This window comes from Branchiostoma lanceolatum, chromosome 7 (genome assembly GCF_035083965.1).
Source record: "Branchiostoma lanceolatum isolate klBraLanc5 chromosome 7, klBraLanc5.hap2, whole genome shotgun sequence".
NCBI classification, from domain to species: domain Eukaryota; kingdom Metazoa; phylum Chordata; class Leptocardii; order Amphioxiformes; family Branchiostomatidae; genus Branchiostoma; species Branchiostoma lanceolatum.
The window spans coordinates 3,404,393-3,426,167 of record NC_089728.1 but is presented as its reverse complement, the minus strand read 5'-3'; the positions used below and the strand labels follow the sequence as shown (position 1 = coordinate 3,426,167).

The following is a 21,775-nucleotide window of genomic DNA, read 5'->3' as shown; positions in this document are numbered from 1 at the left end:
GACAGCAGCTAATGATGAGTCTGGTTTCACGGGTTGTACCTTCTGTATACTGAAAACTGGTGTGTCATACTCTCCAAGCAGAGGAGGGGTTCCGGCAGGTTTTTGACGTGTTTTTAGGCGTTTTTGTCGGCCTTTCTACTTTGTCATTCCTTTTTTGGGTTGGCTATACAAAAAAAATGACAAAGTAGAAAGCCCGACAAAAACGCCCCAAAACACGTCAAAAACATGCCGGAACCCCTCCTCTGCTTGTAGAGTAGTGTGTCACGCCTAATTGTGGTTTAACTGGTTATGTGAAACAAACAAATGCCGAAAACGTGATAGTGTCGGTGAATTTACTAGCATAAGAATACCACTTTTCTTTTTTTCTTGAGCGAATGCTTCGACTCTCTTTGAGTGCGTAAGTCACATGTGACGTATTGTTGAACTGTCAGCCAAGGAAAGTTTGCGGTCCTTAATTTCCGGAAAGAACCAATTGAAAGAAGCAAGGTTGTTTGTTGAAGAAGACTTAGATTCGTGTACAAATGTGTTCAGAAGGAGATCACTGCTTACGTTGCTGTTAACGTTAGTTTTGTAAGAAGTAGTCCTCCTTGGCTTTGCTAATATCCACAAGTACATTCCTACAATGCCGGTATCCACCTTCAACCCACAAGGAAGTTTTTACTTTGTAAAGCCCCCGTTACACTTGTGCGTGTATTCAAGTCCGCATGAGTTGCGTATTAACATGTTTTTGATCAAGATTAACTTAGTTCGATAACTAGGCTGCACAACGGTCGGTCAACGCAGAAAACAACTTCTTCCCCACAAACTTTCCTTAAACCTAAAAAATGTTAATGCGCGACATGCGCACTTGAATATACGCACACGTGTGACAGCTAGCAGAGACTGAGATATATGGTGGGGGAAAAGGGGGAGTTGTTGATTGTAGATGCCAACTCTGTTTTCCGCCTCATCGCTTTTGGTCGAACTGGTCGGTCTCAGTTGCCATGAAAGCGTTTCAGAGGAAAAACGCAGGTAAAGCGCTCAATTGGCACTGCTTCATTGAACATGTACTAATTTTTCATGTTCACTTGATCAGCACTTGATATTCACGCGATCTTATCCGAGCTTCTTATCCCAAGTTTCATATCAATCAAGAGGGTGTCATGGCAACGAACACTGTCCGCCATACTGGTGTCTCGTTTGCCAAGTTTTTCGGCGACCCAATACAGTAGCGCTAGCGGCGCCTTTTAGTTTTATCAGCAACTTTTAATATTATCTTACCCACATCAGGCGGGGGGTGTCCCTGTGGTGTAGTGGTCTGCGCTTCTGTCTCTCACCACATCTGGTTCAAATTAATTGGACCAGAAGGACTGGGGTTCAAGCCCCAGGTAGGACACCTCTGGACAAGAGGCGCATTGAGTCATACCAAAGACTTTATAAAAATGGTACATACTTCTGAAACAATATGGAAGTTAAACACACTCCACTACCAGTGGACTAGCCCCCTGCTGCAGTGATTGCACCACAGTGTGGCCCAGGGCTATGAAACGGAGATGGGCACCGCCCTATACATCAATAATGGTGTGGGAGGATTATAACTACCCACATCAGGCAAAGCCCCATCATGATGAAACACGAAGACGCTGGGGGACGCGCATGATACGATTCACTCTGAAATGCAAGCGGGACGCCAATATGGCGGTCGACGCACTACTGAAGGTGGCCAAACTCCCCTGGCAAACTTTTCTCCCTTTTAGGGTAAATTTACTACTTTTTCAGCCAGTGTAGCTAGTCTGGTGGAGACAGCGCTACTTCTATTAAAGTTCTACTGACGTCACCAATATGCACGCTTTATTCCCGGAGCTATCTTTGCAGGCGCCTCTAGGTAAGTGAGAAGGGGAAGGCCGTGGCGTAGTTCTTCTCTCTCCTGAATTAAGTTCTTCTTGAGTGGGGCCGTGGGGGAGAGACGCTTACGGATGTCAAATCACACACAAGACGTCACGATCCGCCCTCCCTACGTCGGTTTGGAGGTTACTAATTACTAGTATTCTCCAAGCAGACGGTTTCGGTCGAGAGGGCTAGCTAGGAGTGGCCGCGATTTTTAACGAGAGAAACGTTTAACTTGAAATCGTAGCCTGGAGGCTGGGAGCGAGCGTTTGGGAGCTAAGGCTTAAGAAGGCTGAACTCCCGGACACTCCTAGCCCCCTGGACCGAAACCTCTGCTTGGAGAATAGTTACAACTTACGGTACTTTCATTGCGGTTTGTAGCGTTGACTGTCAGGAAACGGAAACCACCGGCTTGTTCCGGTTTCCTCATCACCACGAGTCGTGAGAGGATTAGCGTCGCACTGACGTCTCTGGAGATCCCTGAAGATCAAATAAACAGCTTTCTATCTCAGGCCACCGGCACTGGTGACAAATGAAAAGCAACAGATAGGATCAGATGGTGTTAGTCGGGCTGGAATGGTGCTACCCTGAAATGTTGCACTGGTTGACGCAGCAATCTCTCTTCTTAGCCTTCAAAAAGATTTTTGGCACCTTCAGTTGTTTCTTGAACTAAAACAGGAAGCGTAACGTTACGTGTAGGTCGTGCTGTAACGGTGCTACCACATTTAGCCAGTCATTCAAATTGAGAAATGTTATACTGGTTATACTGGTTGACGCAGCGATGTCTCCTCTATAACTTTTTTTGAAAGTCACCCTCATTTGTTCCTTGAACGAAAACAGGAAACCAAATGAAAGTAACAGATAGTGTACATGTTGGTAGTGTTGGAATGGTGTTACCACAGCATGGAGTTATCGTACTGTGGCGCAGCGACCTCTCTTCTATAAATTAAAAAAAAATCTTAAAAAGTCACCCTCAGCTGTTTCTTTAACTAAAACAGGAAACTAAGGGGGGGGGGATTTGTGTTCATTACGAAAGCGAAAATCCAGCTATTGATAACAAAAATACGCCAAATATAGTTACTCAAGCAACTCAGGAATAAAATTTTGAAACAGTCAGACGTTTCACACAGCATCCGCTATCCTTCGTCAGTGACTAAAGAAAGATCTGGTAGAGCTACGTTTTATCCAGTTGCTTGAGTAACTATTTTTAGCGTATCTTATTACCTGGATTTCTAACCTTCATCAACGTAAGATAGCAAAAATAGTTTTTGCCCCAAGCCTCCGGAAGACTCAGTTGCAGTATATCATTATTGACTGTGAATTTGACTCACTTATCTTTATTTCTGCAACTTCTTTTTCTTTTTCCTAAAACAAGGAAGTGGGAAATTGTTCAGACGATTTACAAATTGAAACACATTATTTGCCTGAATGCTACCGGTATGCGGGTAGGAAACGCCTGTACCTGCTGAATAACTCATTGACGCATTTCGACTTCCATCCGTTTACCGGTCGGTTTCTATTGACTTTGCCATTGAACGATCCGTGGAAAAAACAAAAGTTTGGGAACGGTGTTTGTTGGAAAGTACAAATGCAAGTTTGTGTTGTGTGTTGTCAGGTTTTGTTTGAGTTTTACCGTGTGAATAGGCCGTCTAAGGCTCCCAGTGCACTGCTCACGTTGTCCAACTCGAGTTCCATAAATAGCCGACGGCACTGACGTCAGAGGGTCACGTGACGCCCAGCCCAACTGTACTCGGATGTACAGTGGAGAGAAAACCAGGCGATAAGGCCATCTGTGACCGTCTTTCCTGCTTGTTTGGGACATCGAACGGACTGTTGTGGCGAGAAAATAGTGGACAGAAGTATGACAGTGGTTTTCCCCAGAAAGGTGTCCGAGTGAGGGGCGAAGGGGTCGCGCGTTCGACTCCGGCTGATCGGAGGTGGGTGCTGCCCGTGCAATAACAACACACGCAAAATGGCGAACGCTTCTTCAGAGCCGGGAAACGCGACTAGCAACAGTGGCGGCCCGAAGACGGGATTTACCGCGGCTGCCGGGACTAGATACGCCTTACTCCACGAGGGAGACGTCCAGATTTGCTGGCTGAACCATACGCGGACACTGGTCAGCAAGATTTTAAGCTCCAAATACTTGCGGAGATGGGAACAGCATCATGTGATACTGGACCACGGTGAGATCCGGTCGGCCTCCGTAAGTACCGAACCTTCGCTTCTCTCTCCGTTTTTCAGGAACAAATTTTCTTTCCTTCCTACCATACTCACCACCACAGCTTGTACATACTATCTCTCCCACGTTAAGCCCCAAACCGGTGTCTTACATTTACAAGGAGTGGATTTTTTCGTCCGGTATCGCGACGGATGTTGGAATATGTGCAGGGGATGGAAGCACAGAGATGGTTGAGGAGGAAGGTAGGGTGAAAGATGCAGAGTAGTACAGGCGGCATTTTGGAGGAGATCGCAACACTAAAGATCTGGAGGGGGGAAGCCCACTAACACTCTTTTATTTTTCCATTTTCCAATGGTTTGATTCAGTACCAAAAGCTAGAAATTGATGAAACAGTGTGATGTTTATTATAACATGGCCTTAGGATGGTCCTGTGTTGGAGGAAAACATGTCTCTGTTGTAGGCAATGCTTTGGGTGAAGCACTCGGATGTGTAATCACTACCTCAACCTCTTGCAGCGTTTTCCCAGTCGTAATTGTCATAGGGTGGCGAAGTCCAATGTACCGAAACCACGGCGTTCCTCATAAACTAGCCGTTAACAGGCACTCGCTGGAAATTTTCATTACAAATCATGTTTGCTGTAACCAATTAAATGTATATTAGGGATTCCCATAGATGTGTGTAATGGATGACAATAACATTAAAAGCTTATTCAGATTTTTTTTCCTAGTAAAGGGCAAGGTGTAGGAAAATCCTTGAATTATGTGGTGCTAGTTACAGAGGTTATTCAACTTATTGTCTGCGTGAAGTGATGCTTAATAATGTAGCAATGCTGCAGTTAGGTCTTGCAGCTACATAGTACACGACAAAATGGTATTCAGTAAATGTTGAGTGTTTCATTAGGTATGAATACCAGACATAACAAGTCCAGTAATGCTGTTACATATATAATGACTATGCAGACCTTAAATGTTCCAAGCAGTTGAGGAATATTTGGAGTATTTCTTAAAAATTTGGACGATGATATGAAAATTGAAATAATTGTCCCTGCCAGTGCTGGCAGAAGCCTTTTTGGGCTCGTGAAAAATGCATGGTGCTTAATTTGGGGAAAGGGCTTTATAATTCTATTCTGCTCTTTAATGTAACTAGATTACGTACATCCGTGAGATACTCAGTAGTTATCTTAATCAGCTTGTTTTCGGGAGGAAGGAAGGCTGGAATATGATCACGATATGTTCAAGCCCTTGCTATTTTTGTTAAGCCTTGTACATGTGGTTGTTTTTCAAAACAGATAGCAAGAAGACTGTGATATCAATGGCCAAGTTAAGCTTTTTATCTGTCAACCTTCTACAGGCCTTGCTATTCTTGTAAACTTAAACATGTGGGTGCTGTTGTCTGGCATATGTTTTGGGTAGACACACATGCCTTTGGTTATATTCTTTATCAATCTTAACCACATGTAATCTTACCTTCAAACTATTAATATCCATGGTACTGGGTTTAAAGGTAACCAGCATTTTTTTGTTTGAATGTGATAGTATGCAAAGCCATGGTATAGCTTGTTGAAGGCAGCAACACAATTTATGGTCCTATATAGCTACAAATTGATTTCCGAATAGGGTTATGAGAATATCTAAGCATAAAAAAGACCACCAGAAGTTTCCACAAGTGTCCTTGTATTGGTACATGCCTTTATCTTGTCTTTCCACAAATGGATAGGACAGTACCTATACCTTGCCCTTTAAAGTTTAAATGAATTGGAGCTGTGTTGTGTTACATGTTTGTAGTAGTCACATGACTACTAACGAATCGGGTGTTCGCAATGGATGACAGAACTTGGTGGCTGTTTGACAGCATACAACATTTTATTTACCTCCAGAAAGGAGGTTCAACTCTGAAGGGGGTATTGTTTTTGGTTGTGCTTGTGTGTTTTGACCTATAGCTCAAGATCGTTTTGATGGATTTGTATGCATTTTGGTTTGTGGATAGGTAATGACGTCCCAAAGAAACATGGCAGTTTTGGGCCCCCTAGCAGTATCTTCAGGTATTGCAGCATTACAGGCTGACATGAAATTCCTGAAAGTAGTGTTGCACAGTCTATAGATGCTTTGGATTTAAATCCTCCCACTCTGAAACATTTTATAATCTGTAGGAAAAAAAACTGACAATTCTGATGGTCATGTTCTATGGTAATCTCTCAAGAAAGGCATAGAACTCATACACATTTTTCAATCATCCTACAAAATCAGACATGTCGTTTACCTTACACTTTTACGCATTTGATCTACGTCCCTCGTGTTTGTTATTATATAAAGGAACTTGTGCATACATATATTGCCAACAAAAGCAAAGATCATTGTAAATATGATGGACTTTGCAAATTTGGAGCATGGCTGACTTACGCAAGCCCTCCGTCTCTGCATGCCCTGACAATCAATGCTATTTTAAAACAGTGCATCCATACACAAGTTCTAAATCATCTGTATACAGTTACTTAGGAGGAACTGTTGAATAAAATGAAGTGATGCAGTCTTCCTCATCTCTGTTGAAGAAATGCTGCAAATGCCTTTTGTGTTAGCGATGTGTAACTTATGTGTACTCCCCTAAATGTCCATGGCATTAGCAGTATTTCAAGTATGATTCCACATATGTTATATTGTAGATATAAGGTAGGGAAAGGAATTTGATATTTGTCTATTTACCTCTGTTATGGTACTGTTATTCTACCAGGAACTACTCCATTGAAATTCCTCATAACTGTTTTGAAAAATGGCAACCCTAACATGATGTCTACTTCAAATGTGTCCAAAATTCTTGTAATCATGTTAGAGAATTCCTCTTCAAATCTCTGTCCATTTTACAGTTTTATTATATAGATAATTGTCTAATGTTTAAGGTTGTCCAAATATAGAAATGGAAAATAATGGCTTTCTTTTTAAAACCAGGAATGTTGTGAAGATGATACTTAAGCCTACTTTGCTAGATGCCAACATTCACTTGGATGAAGATCGACTACTCAAATCAGGAAGCTATCTTTACTCTACTCCATGGCATTGATTAAAAGACATAATATGTGTTGGACACATGTGCTGTATGTTGAATGCCACACATTGTTTGTATTGTACTTGTTGTCTTTGATGGGTTTTGAATTTGATTTCTTAAATTACTTCCATGAAAAATGGAGGTATGGTTTGTGGTGTGTCTGTGTGTGTTTTTCCTGATTTTTTTGGTCAGCATAACTTGAGAAGAATTATTATGATATTTGGTATGTGGGTAGGTTTTGGAAAGACGAAGGTCAAGGTCGATTTGGGACACCCTGGCAGTTTTCCTTGTTCCTTCTGTAGAGGAGCTGTATCAGTATCACAAATGTCACCTAAATTTCCGATTTCTGCATGTTTTTTTTGGTTTATTTTTCATACTCATAGCCTGTTATATGAAGCATTGAATATGCAGATGTGGTATTTGGATTTGTCTTGAGTTTCATAGAGTCTGCGTTATATCCAAACTGTTGGCAACGTTCCTATTGTGTCATGTTCAGTATAACTCATGAACTTGTATTAATGGAAACGGACTGACTGGTCATCTATTTTTCTTCATGATCAAATGCCCTTCTGTACAAAAACGAAGAAGAAAGTGATCGCTTAGTTAAGTTAAGCCACACGATGGTACAAAATCCAGTGTAGTATTCAGGAGTTCGAACATTCTGTTCAGCTGTACATTTGTCAAAACATTTATAAGTTAACACATACTACCAGCACTGTTTTGTTCACAGCAGTCTCTGAATTAACCTTTAGCACACCGAAGTAGGCGTTTGGCTACCATTTCTCCATTGGTTACATGGATGGGCAGCAGGGAGAAGGTTAAAGGACACCAGTGACTGGATGTTGACTTTGCCTTTTGTACCAAGTCATTTGTCGCTGGAAAAGATCAATAATGGAGTGAGATACAATGCTAGTCAAACCTGCCCAAGAAGACCACCCAGGGGACCAATGAAATCTGCTTTATGTGGACAGGTGGTCGCTATAGACAGGTTCTTAATGCTTGTGGCAATGGGAAAATAATCTCAGCGACAACCAAAAAGTGGTCACATTGGCCAGGTGGTCCTTATGTATAGGTGGTCACTTGTACATGTCTCTAATACAAATTGGTTATTGTTAAAATTAATGTTAACAGTTGTTAACAACTCTGCAGGTCAATCAAGGTCAACAATTTTTCCAGCTGATGCCATGGCCACAGTTTAGTTTGAATGATTCAAAGAACATTAACAATACATAGACCTGGAAAAATGCTTGTTTTTAATATATATTTGAAGTATTTGGAGCCATCATTACCGGAAGGAAATATTGATAACTCAGTACTACAAGCTCTTTATACTTATGTCCATTTTCCCAAAAGCAGCGAAGGGTGTTGCATTCTTCAGTTATGAAAGGTTTTCCCTTTAGCTTTGCAGGTATGCTGGCCTGGTTTTCAGTCACCCGAATTGGAAGGGCGACCTTTTTAGGGTGAGAATATGCATATGGAATGTCCGAAGCAAGGATAGGATTCGATTGTTGAGGTTGCGGGTCCCAGTTGTTGTATTAGTCTACTTTTTTTTCAAACTCACTCACTCACTCACTCACTCACTCACTCACTCACTCACTCACTCACTCACTCACTCACTCCGGTTTCTCATCTGTTTTTTCGTTGGTGTGAAAATGTTATGTGCTCAAAATTGCTAGCAGCTATGAAGTCAGTGTTTGGAGATGAATTGATACTGCTCTGGGACCATTCGGCGACCAAAGATTTCACAAATTTCTTAGATAAAGAAGACATTTTTATAAGGCTTTGTGTGTTTTGTTGTGTTTTGAATCATACTTCTGCACCTTGCATCATATTCCAATCATTAAACGAAGGGTTACACAAATACACTAAGCGATTTCCGTCCAGGGGCAAGGTGGCCCAATGTGCGTCAGTGAGACACTCGTAAACAGAAGATTAGCAGCAACAAATTATGACAAAGCTACTCTGTTCAGCTTCGCTGTGCGAGGGGTGTCCTCAGTAGTGCAAAATAACGACAGGCAAACACATCATTGGGGAGCGCAAACATAATCATGATCGTTATCAGTGCCGATGAAAGGTCATTACAATCTGGGAGGAATGTCGTGACGCAGGTACAACAAACACTCAGGTAGAAAGACGAAGCTGTGTTTTTCTTGGCGCCGGCGTCTTCATGTGACCCCAGGTAAAATACGCTTCCTGTCAACAGCATGCTCCAAACACACAGTACTATTTCATCTGCAGTTGTGATGAGTTATGACCAGGGCTGCGGATTTGTGTCTGTCCCACTCAGTAATTCAATGATCTTTTTTAAGGGGGCAACGAAGGGCAGAAGCACGCAAATGTGGCGAAAATATATTTTCATTTGATGAAGTTCAGATTTTTGTCTGGACGCACAGTGTGAAATTTTTGCTGGTCCCCACAAGCAAATTTCCGTCCCGGGACAGAGGGAAGGGTACGGGAGACAGCCCTGCATATACCTGACCAAGGGAAAACAAACGAAAAGTAGACAGTTTTGTTAAAAGATTGATATTTAAAGTTATTCCTGCCATACTGAGATTCTGGGCTGTAGAATTTACTTGGACTTAAATGTAGTAAAGAGGTTTATTTGAAATGCAAATACTAACTGACAGAAGTGTGAACGGCAGTCTTGCATAGCTATCATTACAAAGTTCATTCAGTTGTGATAATTACCCTCTTATCTTCAAATGATCATGAATCATACATAATTAGACCAGTGAGAGTAAAACTAACCTTTGGACACTGAGCTTGATTCTGGACAATAAAATCAGTGACATTGAACAGAGCTCAAACCTTGTAGAGCAAGGTTAACTTCAGTGAAATTAAATTAGGAGGAAATCAGCATACATGTTAACTATTATGTTAAGGGTGTGTCTGTACTTTAAAAGATAATCCCAATGATTGCTCTTAAATAGAAGTATTATTTGTTGCTTGAATGGTTTTTGACAAAAGGTTTGATATGGAACGAGAAACAAGCCTCATTCCTAAGTATGCAAAGCTCTACAGAAACCTAGATCTAGCTACCTATGATGTGGTAAAATGTACACTGTAGATGTAGATGTGGGGAAACTTCCTGTTTTTGTATCTTGTGTTCTGGACAAGCCATGGTCATGATTTTTGGGTGGTAGATAATTGTGCTCTGGAAAAAGGGACTTACGTTTGCAGGGGCATTTTAGTTGACGTTGAAACAGGATAGATCAAGAAGGAATACATGGAATTTAATTTTCTTTATTTCAGCGAGTGGAATGTTCTTTTTGCATGAGTTTGTGTGTGCTTCTGAACTATGTGAAGTCTGTCATCTCTAATTGCCATGTTGTTGTTGTTTCTTACAGCCCTGTGGTGTAATGGAGTCTTCCATCTTATACAGCGCAATTGAGGACATGGGCAAATGGGACACAGGACAGAAGTTCTGCCTCAGAATTACTGTGGGAGATGGATCCATGTTGCTACAGGTACGATACAGCATCCATTTTAGTAGTGATTTGAAACACGCACTCGGATCATTTTTTGATAATAACTTAAAGAGCATAACACGATAAATCTTGTTGTGGGAATGGGGTAATGGTATATTAGGTACTCGTAAATGCCCATTGGTTTGAAACAATGTGATACCTAGTATTATAACTTATATTATAGAAGAGTCTTAGCCTTTAAGTTCCAGAGTTATCGACCCAGAAGTGAAGTTTTCAAAAACTTGTTTTTCCCTAGCACTTAAGATGGAACTCGTTGCCTCCAAGAACTGTTTGATTATCCTCATCAGATAGCTTTAAACGACACTTACAGTTAGATGTGGAAAGGTTATATGTGCCTGCAAAGCAGGTGTGTTACGCCAAAGGGTGGTTCAACTGTCTATATAGAATATAGAATACACATAACAGCATATACTTGACATGATGGCAAACTATGTTTAAAGTGGACCATTGACTTTATTGTGAACAAGTATGATATTTTTTCACATCTTGATCATGTTCAATACACATTTCAGGCTGGGAATGCCTACCTTCGAGACCAGTGGTTGTACTCCATTAAATGGAAGGTAAGTAACCAGAAAAAGAAATATCTAAACCTTTTGAAAGGTATACCAATTAGGCTGTACCATTAGTGTAATGAGAAAATATGCACCTTTTATGGCCGTGGATCCAATAAAACAATTTTCTTGAGATGTTTTGCTTTCTATCACAAGCACAGTTGTTCTTGAGGCAATAATAAAATTGCAGCCCCATATCTAACGGGTAAAAGGATATTTACGGCAACTATAACTGCAATTAGCCAGTCTGGAAGAAACCCTCTAACGCTGCCAACGATGACCACAGCACTCAGGACAAAGAAGCGTACACATCTGACAATCACTTGGATGCCAAAATTTTCCTACCTAATCCCTTTTATATTAACAAGTATTAATACCAAATACTTGTAATATCAGGTGGGATCGACGAAAGGGAATTTATGATCCACCTAAACACACACTTTTTGGACCAAATTATTTTTTGTACCAGACTCTTTTCGAGTATACATGCAGAGTAATATATCAAGTTTGGAAGAAGCAAAAATAACTCGCTACTCAATGAATGTTGACTGTTGTCACGGAAAACGTGTATTTTTGGCAGCAGTGATGTTTGCAGTTTTGACTGGTGAAGATTGCTGACGTCAGCTACCGTTCCTGTTCAAGGAGATTTGTACTTACTGCAGAATTTTATGTGTGAACAAGTGGGGCTACTTCAGCGCTACGTTTGTATAAATCAAAGAAATAACAGATGAAAGCCCTCGAGAACACCCTATTTGGAGACATTGTTTGAGCAAATCTCGAGTCCGTCAGCGGCCATGTTTGCAGAGTGATGCAGGGGACGGCAGGCAGACCCGTGGTAGTTATTACCTTTTGTTGCCGATGTTGACAAAGCTCTTCACACGAGGAAGACTTATTGGGGGACGAGTGAAGTGTGCACATCTTTGGCAAGGATCAGATGTTAGTATCTAAAATTAACTCTGAAAAAAATGTGTCCAAAACAGGTAGATTTCTGAGCGGTCAAGTTGGTTTGGAATCAATATTGCAATATAAGAAAGAAAGAATATAACATTACTCTTCTGCTCTCATTGTTACCAATACTTACGTAATTCCATATTGAGGTTGACTGCTTCATTTGTGGGCAAATACTTTTTCTTTTGCAGTGGTTTTATTACATTTCTAGTGATGGTGAGTTACATCACTTGAAAGGTCATCTGCTTTGGTAGAAGACATGCTGTATCAAAGTTAAACTGCAGTTTCCAATACAAGAATTTGGACTCACCCAAATTTTTGACTGATCAACTACTCCAGTCCTTGTCAAGGAATGATAAGGACTGGAGACAGTGGAGTTGATCAGTCAAAGATTTGAGTGAGTCCAAATTCTTGTGTTGGAAATTGCAGTTACAGGTTTGCGCAGCAAAACCTTTGTTGGATCCGTTGGCATGTGTGGTGGCCGCCATCTTGATTTTGTGACGTCGCAGGGTAGCCATACCATTTCATTGGGAGGGGTGTTTTTGGGGTCGCTAGCGTTCTCTCTATTTTTAACAAATCGGCACACAACTATCACACATTCAACTCAAATAAAAAGAAAAATTCAATACCAATTCATATTTATGAAAAGACCCTGCAATCGCTAAACTAACATAGCAAACCTGAAGTATATGTAACACAAATACTTAACTCTAGTTTAACTTTGATACAGAGTGAGTTACATCATTTGCATATGAAAATAAACAAAGTAGTTCCTGTGGTTACAGATGTGGTGGGATGATTACAAAGAGCTTCCTGCTACTGTAGATTGATTTACTTTCGTAGTGGTTTTATTACAGGATAGCGATGTTTAGAGTCCCAGTAAAACTATATAAATGCGGTATAATGTAAACTATAGGCTGCAGTATGTGTCTGGCAGCCGTACAGTGCACATCAGTGGAGGCCTGGCTGAGACAGTTTACCACATACAAGTTACTCTTCAAGTCATGTTTGAAATCTACAGACAACAGATAAGAAATTGAAGTATGGCTACACATAAAGAAGTTAGCTTGAAAGACAGTTAGCCAAGAAATAAAGTAATAACAACACTGTAGTACTGTTGTACATTGGAAACAGTGTCATGAATTCGCGGAGAGAGGTCACTGCAAAAAATTAAAACCACTGCAAAAGATTCAAGATTTACTGTAATGCTTGTTCGTGAACTCCTGTGACATTGTATCTTGCTATGGGCCTGGGGTCTTGCACTGCTGACATGTTGCTGTTTCTTGCAGAGAGCTGTGCATCGGTACAGAAGAATACTGACCAATAACCAGCGGCCTGAGGTGCTTATGAAAGAAATTAAAGTAAGTTGTTACCTGAATATACACTAGCTCTCAGCTACAACACCATTGCACCCAAGCCAAAGTATACTTCCACACCACTTATGCCCTATATGCTACACTCTGCAATACTTACATTACTGCAAACATACTCCAGAACAGACAGACAAACAAACAAACACATAGACTGATACATTATGATTGTACAGTTATATTCTATTCACTATAGAAAACTCGTCTCACTATCTTGGCCAAGAAGGTACAATTTTGTGATTGGTTGGGTGTGTGTGTGTGTTTGTTCTGGACAGCATAACCTGAGAAGCTGTGGCTGGGTCCTTACAATATTTGTTAGTTGGGTAGGGGCTGGAAAACAAAGATCAAGTTTGATAATGGGCCTCCAGGCAGCTTTCTACGGTACTGCAGCATAACTTCTGGTTTTGATATCTCGTGTTCTGGATCTGCTATGGTCGTGATTTTTGAGTGATAGCTATTTTTAGATATGATTTAAGGAATGTCATTGAATGAATGAAGATGCATTCTTTTAGACGTTGTCTTTATAATAGCTAACCATGAAGGGTTTAGGGGTAAGGCCACGCCAATTTATTATCTTGGTTAACGGAATAAAAAAAATCTTTAAAAAATGCTAGATTGGAAAAACTACATGAAAACAGAATCTCAGAGGAATGTTTTTACTTTGGTGCACACAGTATCAGTGAGTGAATAGGGTCAGGTGCAAGTTTTCACCCCAGCCTTCTGTTTTCATGATTTTTTTGTTGCTAAAATTAAAAATAAAAATCCGTTAACCAAGAAATTAACTTGGTGTGGCCTAAGCCACAGCTGTGTATCCCCCCAGTGTTTGCTTTTGAATCATTGGCCTTTGCAAAATGGATATATAAAGCTCGTGCAGTATTACTGAGAAGCCCTTTCAACATTTTCCGTCAGAGACGTAACGATTCTAGGTTCCCCAGGAAAATTTTGAAATCTTAACCCTCTGCAACGTCATTTCCTGCATTTTGAGAGGTAAATTTTGCTAAGGTTTTTTAGAATTCTGAGAAAAAAATTTCCTTGGTCCTCCCCCCAAGCCAATTTTTTTTCCTTGGCCCTCCCCCAGACTCCTTTTTTTTCCTTGGCCCATCCTCACTGCTGAATATTGTACAGTCCCTAAGAGAGTCGTGAGCGGTGTACGTCGTTAGCAGCTGTGTGATGTCATCTCTATCTTAGCTGACATGAACAGCAGGCCTACTGACTGAAGGTTCTTTTCATTTAAGCTCTGACAAAGAGTCAGTCCAAAGCATTTTACCTAAGGCCTAGGAATATTGATGATGTGTATCCAATCACGTCCTGAAAACTTGGGTCTGTACCTAACTGATTGTTTGATTGAAACTTCCTTGGATTACGTGACTTTTTTAATAGATATCTCAGTCATACTATATCTAAGCTCCGACAAAGAGTCAGTCCAAAGCGTTTTACCCAAGGCCTAGGAAAAGTGATGATGTGTATCCAATCACAGTCCTGAAAACTTGGGTCTGTACTTACCTGATCGGACCAGTGCAATTTTTAGGACACCCTACATGTAAAAAATTAAGAAATTTGACACTCCATTGTAGCAGTATTTCAGGAATGATAGTTTTCCCATAAGAATATCATCTTGATGCCCTTCAAGTATGCCCATATGTCACTTAAATATTGGGCCAGTGAAAAATTGGAGTGACCATATGCCCTATAGCATAGGGCCAGTGAAGTTTTAAAACTTGTCCAAACCTTGTTTTGTGGACGGTATAACTGAAAAACCTGTGGATAGATATTTATGATATTTGGTACATGGGTTGGTGTTGAGCATACATAGTGCAAGACCGATAATGGGCCTCCCAGTGGAATTCTACATGGTACTGCAGCAGAACTCCCGGTTTTGATATCTTGTGTTCTGAACATGCTAAATAATTGCCATGGTCATGATTTTGTTCATGAAATTGGAAAATGGATCTTGTTAGGGATAGATGTACACAAACTGTATGGGCATGAGCATGGGCTCATAATACTATGCACATTAATAGTTACTGTATTAAAACAACAGTAGCTAATTGACCTATTAGCATACAACCATGTCTTGAATTAATCTTCTTTTGAAGACTACGTCAAGACATCCTAAATTGTCTTAATTTCATTAACATATCTATTCAGACTTTGGTATAAAAAAAATGGTTTCCCAGTCCTATCATTAGTCAATGACGAAAGACAGCGGATGCTGTCTGAAATGTCTGACTGTTTCAAAATCTTATCCAGTTGCTTGAGTAACTATTTTTGGCGTATCTTACTACCTGGATGTCTAACCTTCATCAACGTACCATGAACATCTCTAGTTCATGTCACACCGAGGAAAGCTCTTTGACCCAGTTGCATGTACTTACCGCACATCTGTAAAATACATACCTACCCCCAAAAATCAATGCGGTGCCATTCAGTCTGCACTTCTACTTGAATGGAGTGCGACCTAAGGGATTACCGGGAGATGGGCTATCTGTAGAAGGGCACATCATGACCTAAATGCATCCTCTTATCCAAGCAAAATGGATGGAGAGGCAGGAGGGAAAGCCAACAGCCACTGCTAGAGGACACGGTTGACTAAATCCACACATCCTCTCTATTTTTCTTGCCCACTGAAAATAGAAATTGTGTAGCCTGAATTCAATCAAGCCTCCTGTGACCGCTCGCTGCCCTGTAACCGCCTCACAACCCAAGAGGAGGGGAGAGAAACCCCCGGACAGCTGGAGTTTGCGTTATACAGACTAGAAATTGCGGTGCATGGTTTGAATAGATGAAGGATTTATTTCCGTGATGTCCTCGAAGGTGTGAATCTACTGCAAGGCTGTCTCCAGGACCCGTACCTGCATCCTGGAACGGAAATTTTTACTTGTTGAGGCAGACAAAAATTTCACCCCGTCCGTCAAAAAAAATCTGTACTTCATGACATGAAAATGATAAAAAAATTTGTATTTTTTAAAATGATGACAGATTTACAATGAATATTCACAACGCGAACAATGGATGGGACAAAGAAAAGATTAAAACTGGAGACAGTTGTGATCTATGATGTATCTTTTGTATTATGGGTTGACTTGAGAATGGACGGAGGTCTTGCTTGATGAGTACATTGGGATGTTCTAAGCGGAGGAATTATGGGCTGAATTTAGGGATGGTGTGTCTACTAGAAAATTTTTCACCTTTTTTGGGTATGACTTTCGGACATGATTGTCCATCCAGTATCCCACTCTGATTTGCCTTCCCCGTCACAACTTACATGACATATATCTTTAGCTCTGTTCATTGACCTATGCTGATGTGATTTAAGCAGCGTTTTCCCACAAATTGATTACATCATAGACACCTACATGATGGCCTTGGAAATCGATCTATTCGTTAACCATATGTAAAGCCTCACCGATTTAATTTGTTGTTTCCCAGATTAAAATACATAATTAAAAAATATATGCTTAGCTAGAAAACAGGACAACTAAAATTCCGCCACCTCATACGTTAGCCAAATGATGTTAACCTTCTTTTGAGGGAATGTATTCTTGTAAGAGTGCTGGAAAAAGCCTGAGGAACAATTGGGAATAGTTTCAGTAAGACTGACATTGACACTGACCTTTAAACAAGTACCTTCTTCCTGTTTTGCAGTCGCTGATAGACATGTCACTGAAAACGCAGCTGCAGGATGACAGTATTCATCAAGTGCCTTTGGAGATTTTCTCACAGCTCTTGGTAAAGGTAAGTTCTTGTTTTGCGTATCAGTTCAGAGTTTGTGGTTAAAAACCCACTGATCTCGTTCAGTGCTACTGTCGAAAAGTAGTGGAGGCTACTTGAAACGTCTGACTGTTTCCAAAATCATATACAGTTGCTTGAGTAACTGCTATTTGGCTTAAGTTCTTGTTTATTCTCTGTGTTCGTCTCTGTGACGTGCAGAGCTCATTTAGGGTTTATAACCTGCCTTAATGTGTATATGGTGTCGTAAAGCATGGTTGGTTCCTATAACGTTTTAATAAACCACAGAGTATGGGAAGCAAATGAGGTGGTTTATAATCTATGATTTTTACACCGTGTACATTGAAGGAAAGCTGGTCATTAACATTATTGTCGTATAGCCATCATCATGTACCAGACCTAGAAAACATATACAAGTTAATCTTTTGATCATGACAAGCTTTTGCTTCTTGTTATTTATGGAGATGCGCTTTCCTATCATAGCTTTTCTCAAGCATACAGTGAGTGAATTTGCAATGTTATCATTTTCAGAACCCAGAATTGATAGAAAAGGCAGATCAAGAATGCCTGATTCGGGTGAGTAAAGATGCATTTACTATGTTAGCTGGTAATGGCAAGATATGATAGAATTTGGCCCAAGCTACTCTGTAAGTTGAATATGCAGTCTTGTGTATCCACTTATTATAAATGGAGAACATAGACAAAAGAATATAGACAAATACAATAGCTCAATACTGTAAACTTTGAAATGTATGCAGCATTTTAAAGTGTGTGGTTTTCGTGGTCACTTTCTCCATCGCGAACAGGTACATGTAATAGCAAGGCAGTATCAAAAGGGCCGACATGTACCAAAAGCTATCGGGGGCTTTTCGATACTGCCTGCCACCGATACATTTTTCATGTGCTGCAAGCTTAACTAGACGATGTTGACATTTTTAGCTTTTGATAGAAATCCCTTTTCAATGATGGTAAATGTCAATTTTTTAATAGAATTCAGTGCCATAGTATTCCAATGCCAAAATCCACCACTTTGTCTAAATAAGCTTGTTGGTACAGTCGATCTGAGTTTATTTATGTTCAAACTTAAGATTCCTGTTTTAGACTATGTCAGCGAGCTAACTGATAAGACTTGGTATCAAAGCAGGTAAAACTAACAAATTTGAATAGATGTACATGTGAACAGGGTGATAATACATGTAAAGCATGGTAATCTCTCAACAGGGAGGTCGGATATAATGCCCAAATATCACAAAATGCTAACCATGTCCTTGGAGTTGACCTAGGAAAAATTAATGTTGTATTTCTGATAACTGTTCTAAAAAAGCTTGGGTCGGTAGGTAGGTATTTTCCAAGACATAAACACCAACCACTGAGCTATGGTCTGGCAAGCTTTCCTTGTATTTGCCTTTAGAATGTTGGATAAGTGACCCAGTACACGTTTACGGATGTGTTATTGCTTGCTCTACGCAAAAGGTGAAAAGAAGCTAACAGTAGTCTGAAGGATTTATTTACTGTAAATCGTGAAACAGTTGCAGTGTTTTATTTTTGTGGTTTTCGCTGTGACCTCATGCGTGAAATCATGACATCATGAATATGTTTGTTACCTTCGCCGAGAAGGTTATGCAGAGGGTAGCGTTTGTCTGTTTGTCTGTTTGTAGTGGCACAGGATAACTCGAGAATGCCTTGATGGATTGTCTTGGTATTTGGTATGTTGGTAGGTTTTGATGAGACCTAAAAACGATGAGATTTTGGGCCCCCTAGCGGCTTCTTATGGTACTGCAGCGGAACTTCCTGTTTTGATAACTTGTGTTCTGGACATGCTATGGAACTTATTTTTGAGTGGTAGATAGATCTTTAAACAGAGAGTAAGTGGTGTGGGTTTGGGCCCCCTAGCGGCTTTTTTGGAACTGCAGGAGCAGGTTTTGCGTCTGACTTTGAAAGGGAATAACTCAAGAAGGGCTTGATGGATGGTAATGATTTTTGGTAGGTAGACAACTTGATTGATGATGTACATGATTAGACACTTCTTATGCAAATCAGTATCTAATTTGCATAATTAATGAGGAAAGTTTATACATCCGCCAAATTCCATGATAGGACTCTGAAACATGTGACATATGTAACTGAGGCAGAGAGAAATATTAATTGATATGAACTATGCAAATGAAGACCTCATTTGCATAATTAATGAGAAAATACTACATGTATAACATGATGGCCTTGATGGATGGTCATGATTTTTGGTATGTGGATAGTTTTTGTGATGCTTAGTATGATTGGACGATAATTATGCAAATCAGATTCTAATTTGCATAATTAATGAGGCAACTTTAAAAATCCCCTTTGTTCCATGATATGACAATTCAAATTGTTACTGAGGAAGAGAGGACTGTTGATAGATAGAAAATATGCAAATGTGGGCCTTATTTGCATACTTAATGAGTAACTTCTATTATTCCACACTGGCAAAAGACGGCAATTTCATACATTTAATCCTTTTTTGTGGCATTGGGACGTTATGTGAATGTGAACATCGTTGAATCAAATTATGCTAATAAAGGCCTCCTTTGCATAATTGATGATAAATTTGTTAAGCTCATACTGTGGACATGTTATATTTTAAGACAATCAACTGGTATGATTTATGATTGATGAGAAACACTCCTAATACGTCAGTCATAAAGGTTAAAATCATTTGGCGAAGGTATGAGGTCGTGGAACTATAGTTTTCTTCTAAAATTATTATGGCCACACCAATTTAAAGTTTTTGGTTCTCGGATTAAAAGAAAATATGCTTAGCTGGAAAAACGTTATGAAAACATTCAAAGCCCCAAAACCAAAAACATGCCATGATACACTCCGATTTATGGGATAAAGTCATATTCAAGTTTTCCTCCCTGCTCTCTGCTTTTATGATGTCTGCTTGTTATATTTTCATCTTGAAATGTCGGAGAACAAAGGAAGTAAATTGGTTAAGCCTCCTGTACTAACAAATTATTTCAACCACAACCTTCAAACACTCATTTTTCCTCCTACCGCAAAGTAAAAGTAAAAGTAAATAGATGACTTGTAGAGTATGGCTGCGAATTGTTTAAACAAAAGCTCTCATAACTTTTTACTTATTTGAATTCTACATCTTTTCTAGTCAGTGAAATGTTGATAAATTATTGTAGTATGAAGGAAACTGCTGAAGTAGCAAAAAATGTGAGTTTCGCAGCTGGAATTTGCAGGAGAGTCATATCTAGCTTGTGCCGCAGTCACGATTCCCAAGCCGTGTATAAGCCCTTCTTCATGCGAGATGCCCCGGGCCCTCCCTGTGCAGTATTTCATATATGTTCAGGGCTCGAAATAGTGGGTGCATGTGCACCTGTGTGCACCCAAAATTGGAGCTGTGCACCTAATTTTTGACAGTGGGTGCACTGGTGCACCTAGATATTTTTGTACTGTATAGGGTAACAGTTCTCTTGTACACTAGGATACAGAATATTCTTGAAATGTAAGGATCAGAAAAAGCAATATAACCTTCTGTTGTACTTTATTTGATGTATTGATTGGTTGAAATTTGAAATCTGGATAGAATTACAGATTGAAGTTCTTAAGACAGGCAGTACCGTCAAACTTATGTTTTGCTCACATTCAACTTCATTTTATGTGGTGCACCCAAAATTCTTTCTGTGCACCTAATTTTTCTAGTTGGGTGTGCACACCAAAATAAAATTTCGAGCCCTGAATGTTGGAGTCGTTCATCCATTATACCTCCCAGGCAAGTCAACACAGAAGGCTTCACCTGTCGTCTCGTAAAGCCGACTTAATGCACAGTCGGAATAAACTAGTCGGTAGGTAGTTCGGGGTGAGAGTACATGCTCTGTACATGCCGAGCCATGTACAATGCTGGCAACAACGAGTTGGTCTGTAACAAGCCTCTGGTACCAAGACTCTCTCTCAGACTAAGAGAGCAGGGAAAACCTTGACAAAAGGTGGGGACTGCTTTCCCTTTGAGAAAACATAGGGCTCAAAATTCATTTTTGAAAATAGATTTGCACTGTTGCACTTAATTGCCACACCAATTTAATTTCTTGGTTAACAGATTTTTTTTAATTATAGCACAAGGACATCATTAAAACAGAAAGCTGGGGTGTAAATGTGCACCTGACCATGTTCACTCCCTGAAACTGTGTGCACCAAAGTACAAACTTTCCTCTGAGATTCTGTTTTCATGTTGTTTTTCCAATCTAAAATTTTTCAAAAATTCTGTTAACTAAGAAATGAAATATTTGGTGCAAGGAAAGAAATTGGGTGCAAAACAAAACAAGTTTTTAAGATCTACAACAAAGGTTTTACTGGGGTTTTTTTGCTGACACTTTAAATTAAAATGTCAAGAATATGCTGTACACCAGTGTACAATGGTACATTAATGTATGTGACCCTACACAAATTTTAAGGTTCACTAGTGCACCCAGTCAAAGACTAGTTGTGCAGCTTCAATTTTGGGTACACAGAAGTGCATATGGACCCAGTATTTCGAGCTCTTGGGCATGTATCTATCCTGGATCAGATCAATGTCATCTGTTACGTCTGGTTTTAAAAATCTGCACTGGC

General features: G+C 40.0%; 1 protein-coding gene across 2 annotated transcripts in view; it reads left to right on the top strand.

The window, feature by feature from the left end:
* Positions 1 to 3,573: 3,573 nt before the first annotated feature.
* LOC136438588 (C-Maf-inducing protein-like) overlaps positions 3,574 to 21,775 on the top strand; it is a 43,098-nt gene continuing 24,896 nt past the window's right edge. For both annotated transcript variants that reach the window (XM_066433456.1, XM_066433455.1), the window contains exons 1-6: positions 3,574 to 4,072; positions 10,435 to 10,554; positions 11,088 to 11,138; positions 13,367 to 13,438; positions 17,093 to 17,182; positions 17,708 to 17,752. In XM_066433456.1, coding sequence (XP_066289553.1) covers positions 3,839 to 4,072; positions 10,435 to 10,554; positions 11,088 to 11,138; positions 13,367 to 13,438; positions 17,093 to 17,182; positions 17,708 to 17,752 — 612 coding nt within the window. In that variant the 5' untranslated portion in view covers positions 3,574 to 3,838. The remainder of the gene's footprint in view (positions 4,073 to 10,434; positions 10,555 to 11,087; positions 11,139 to 13,366; positions 13,439 to 17,092; positions 17,183 to 17,707; positions 17,753 to 21,775) is intronic.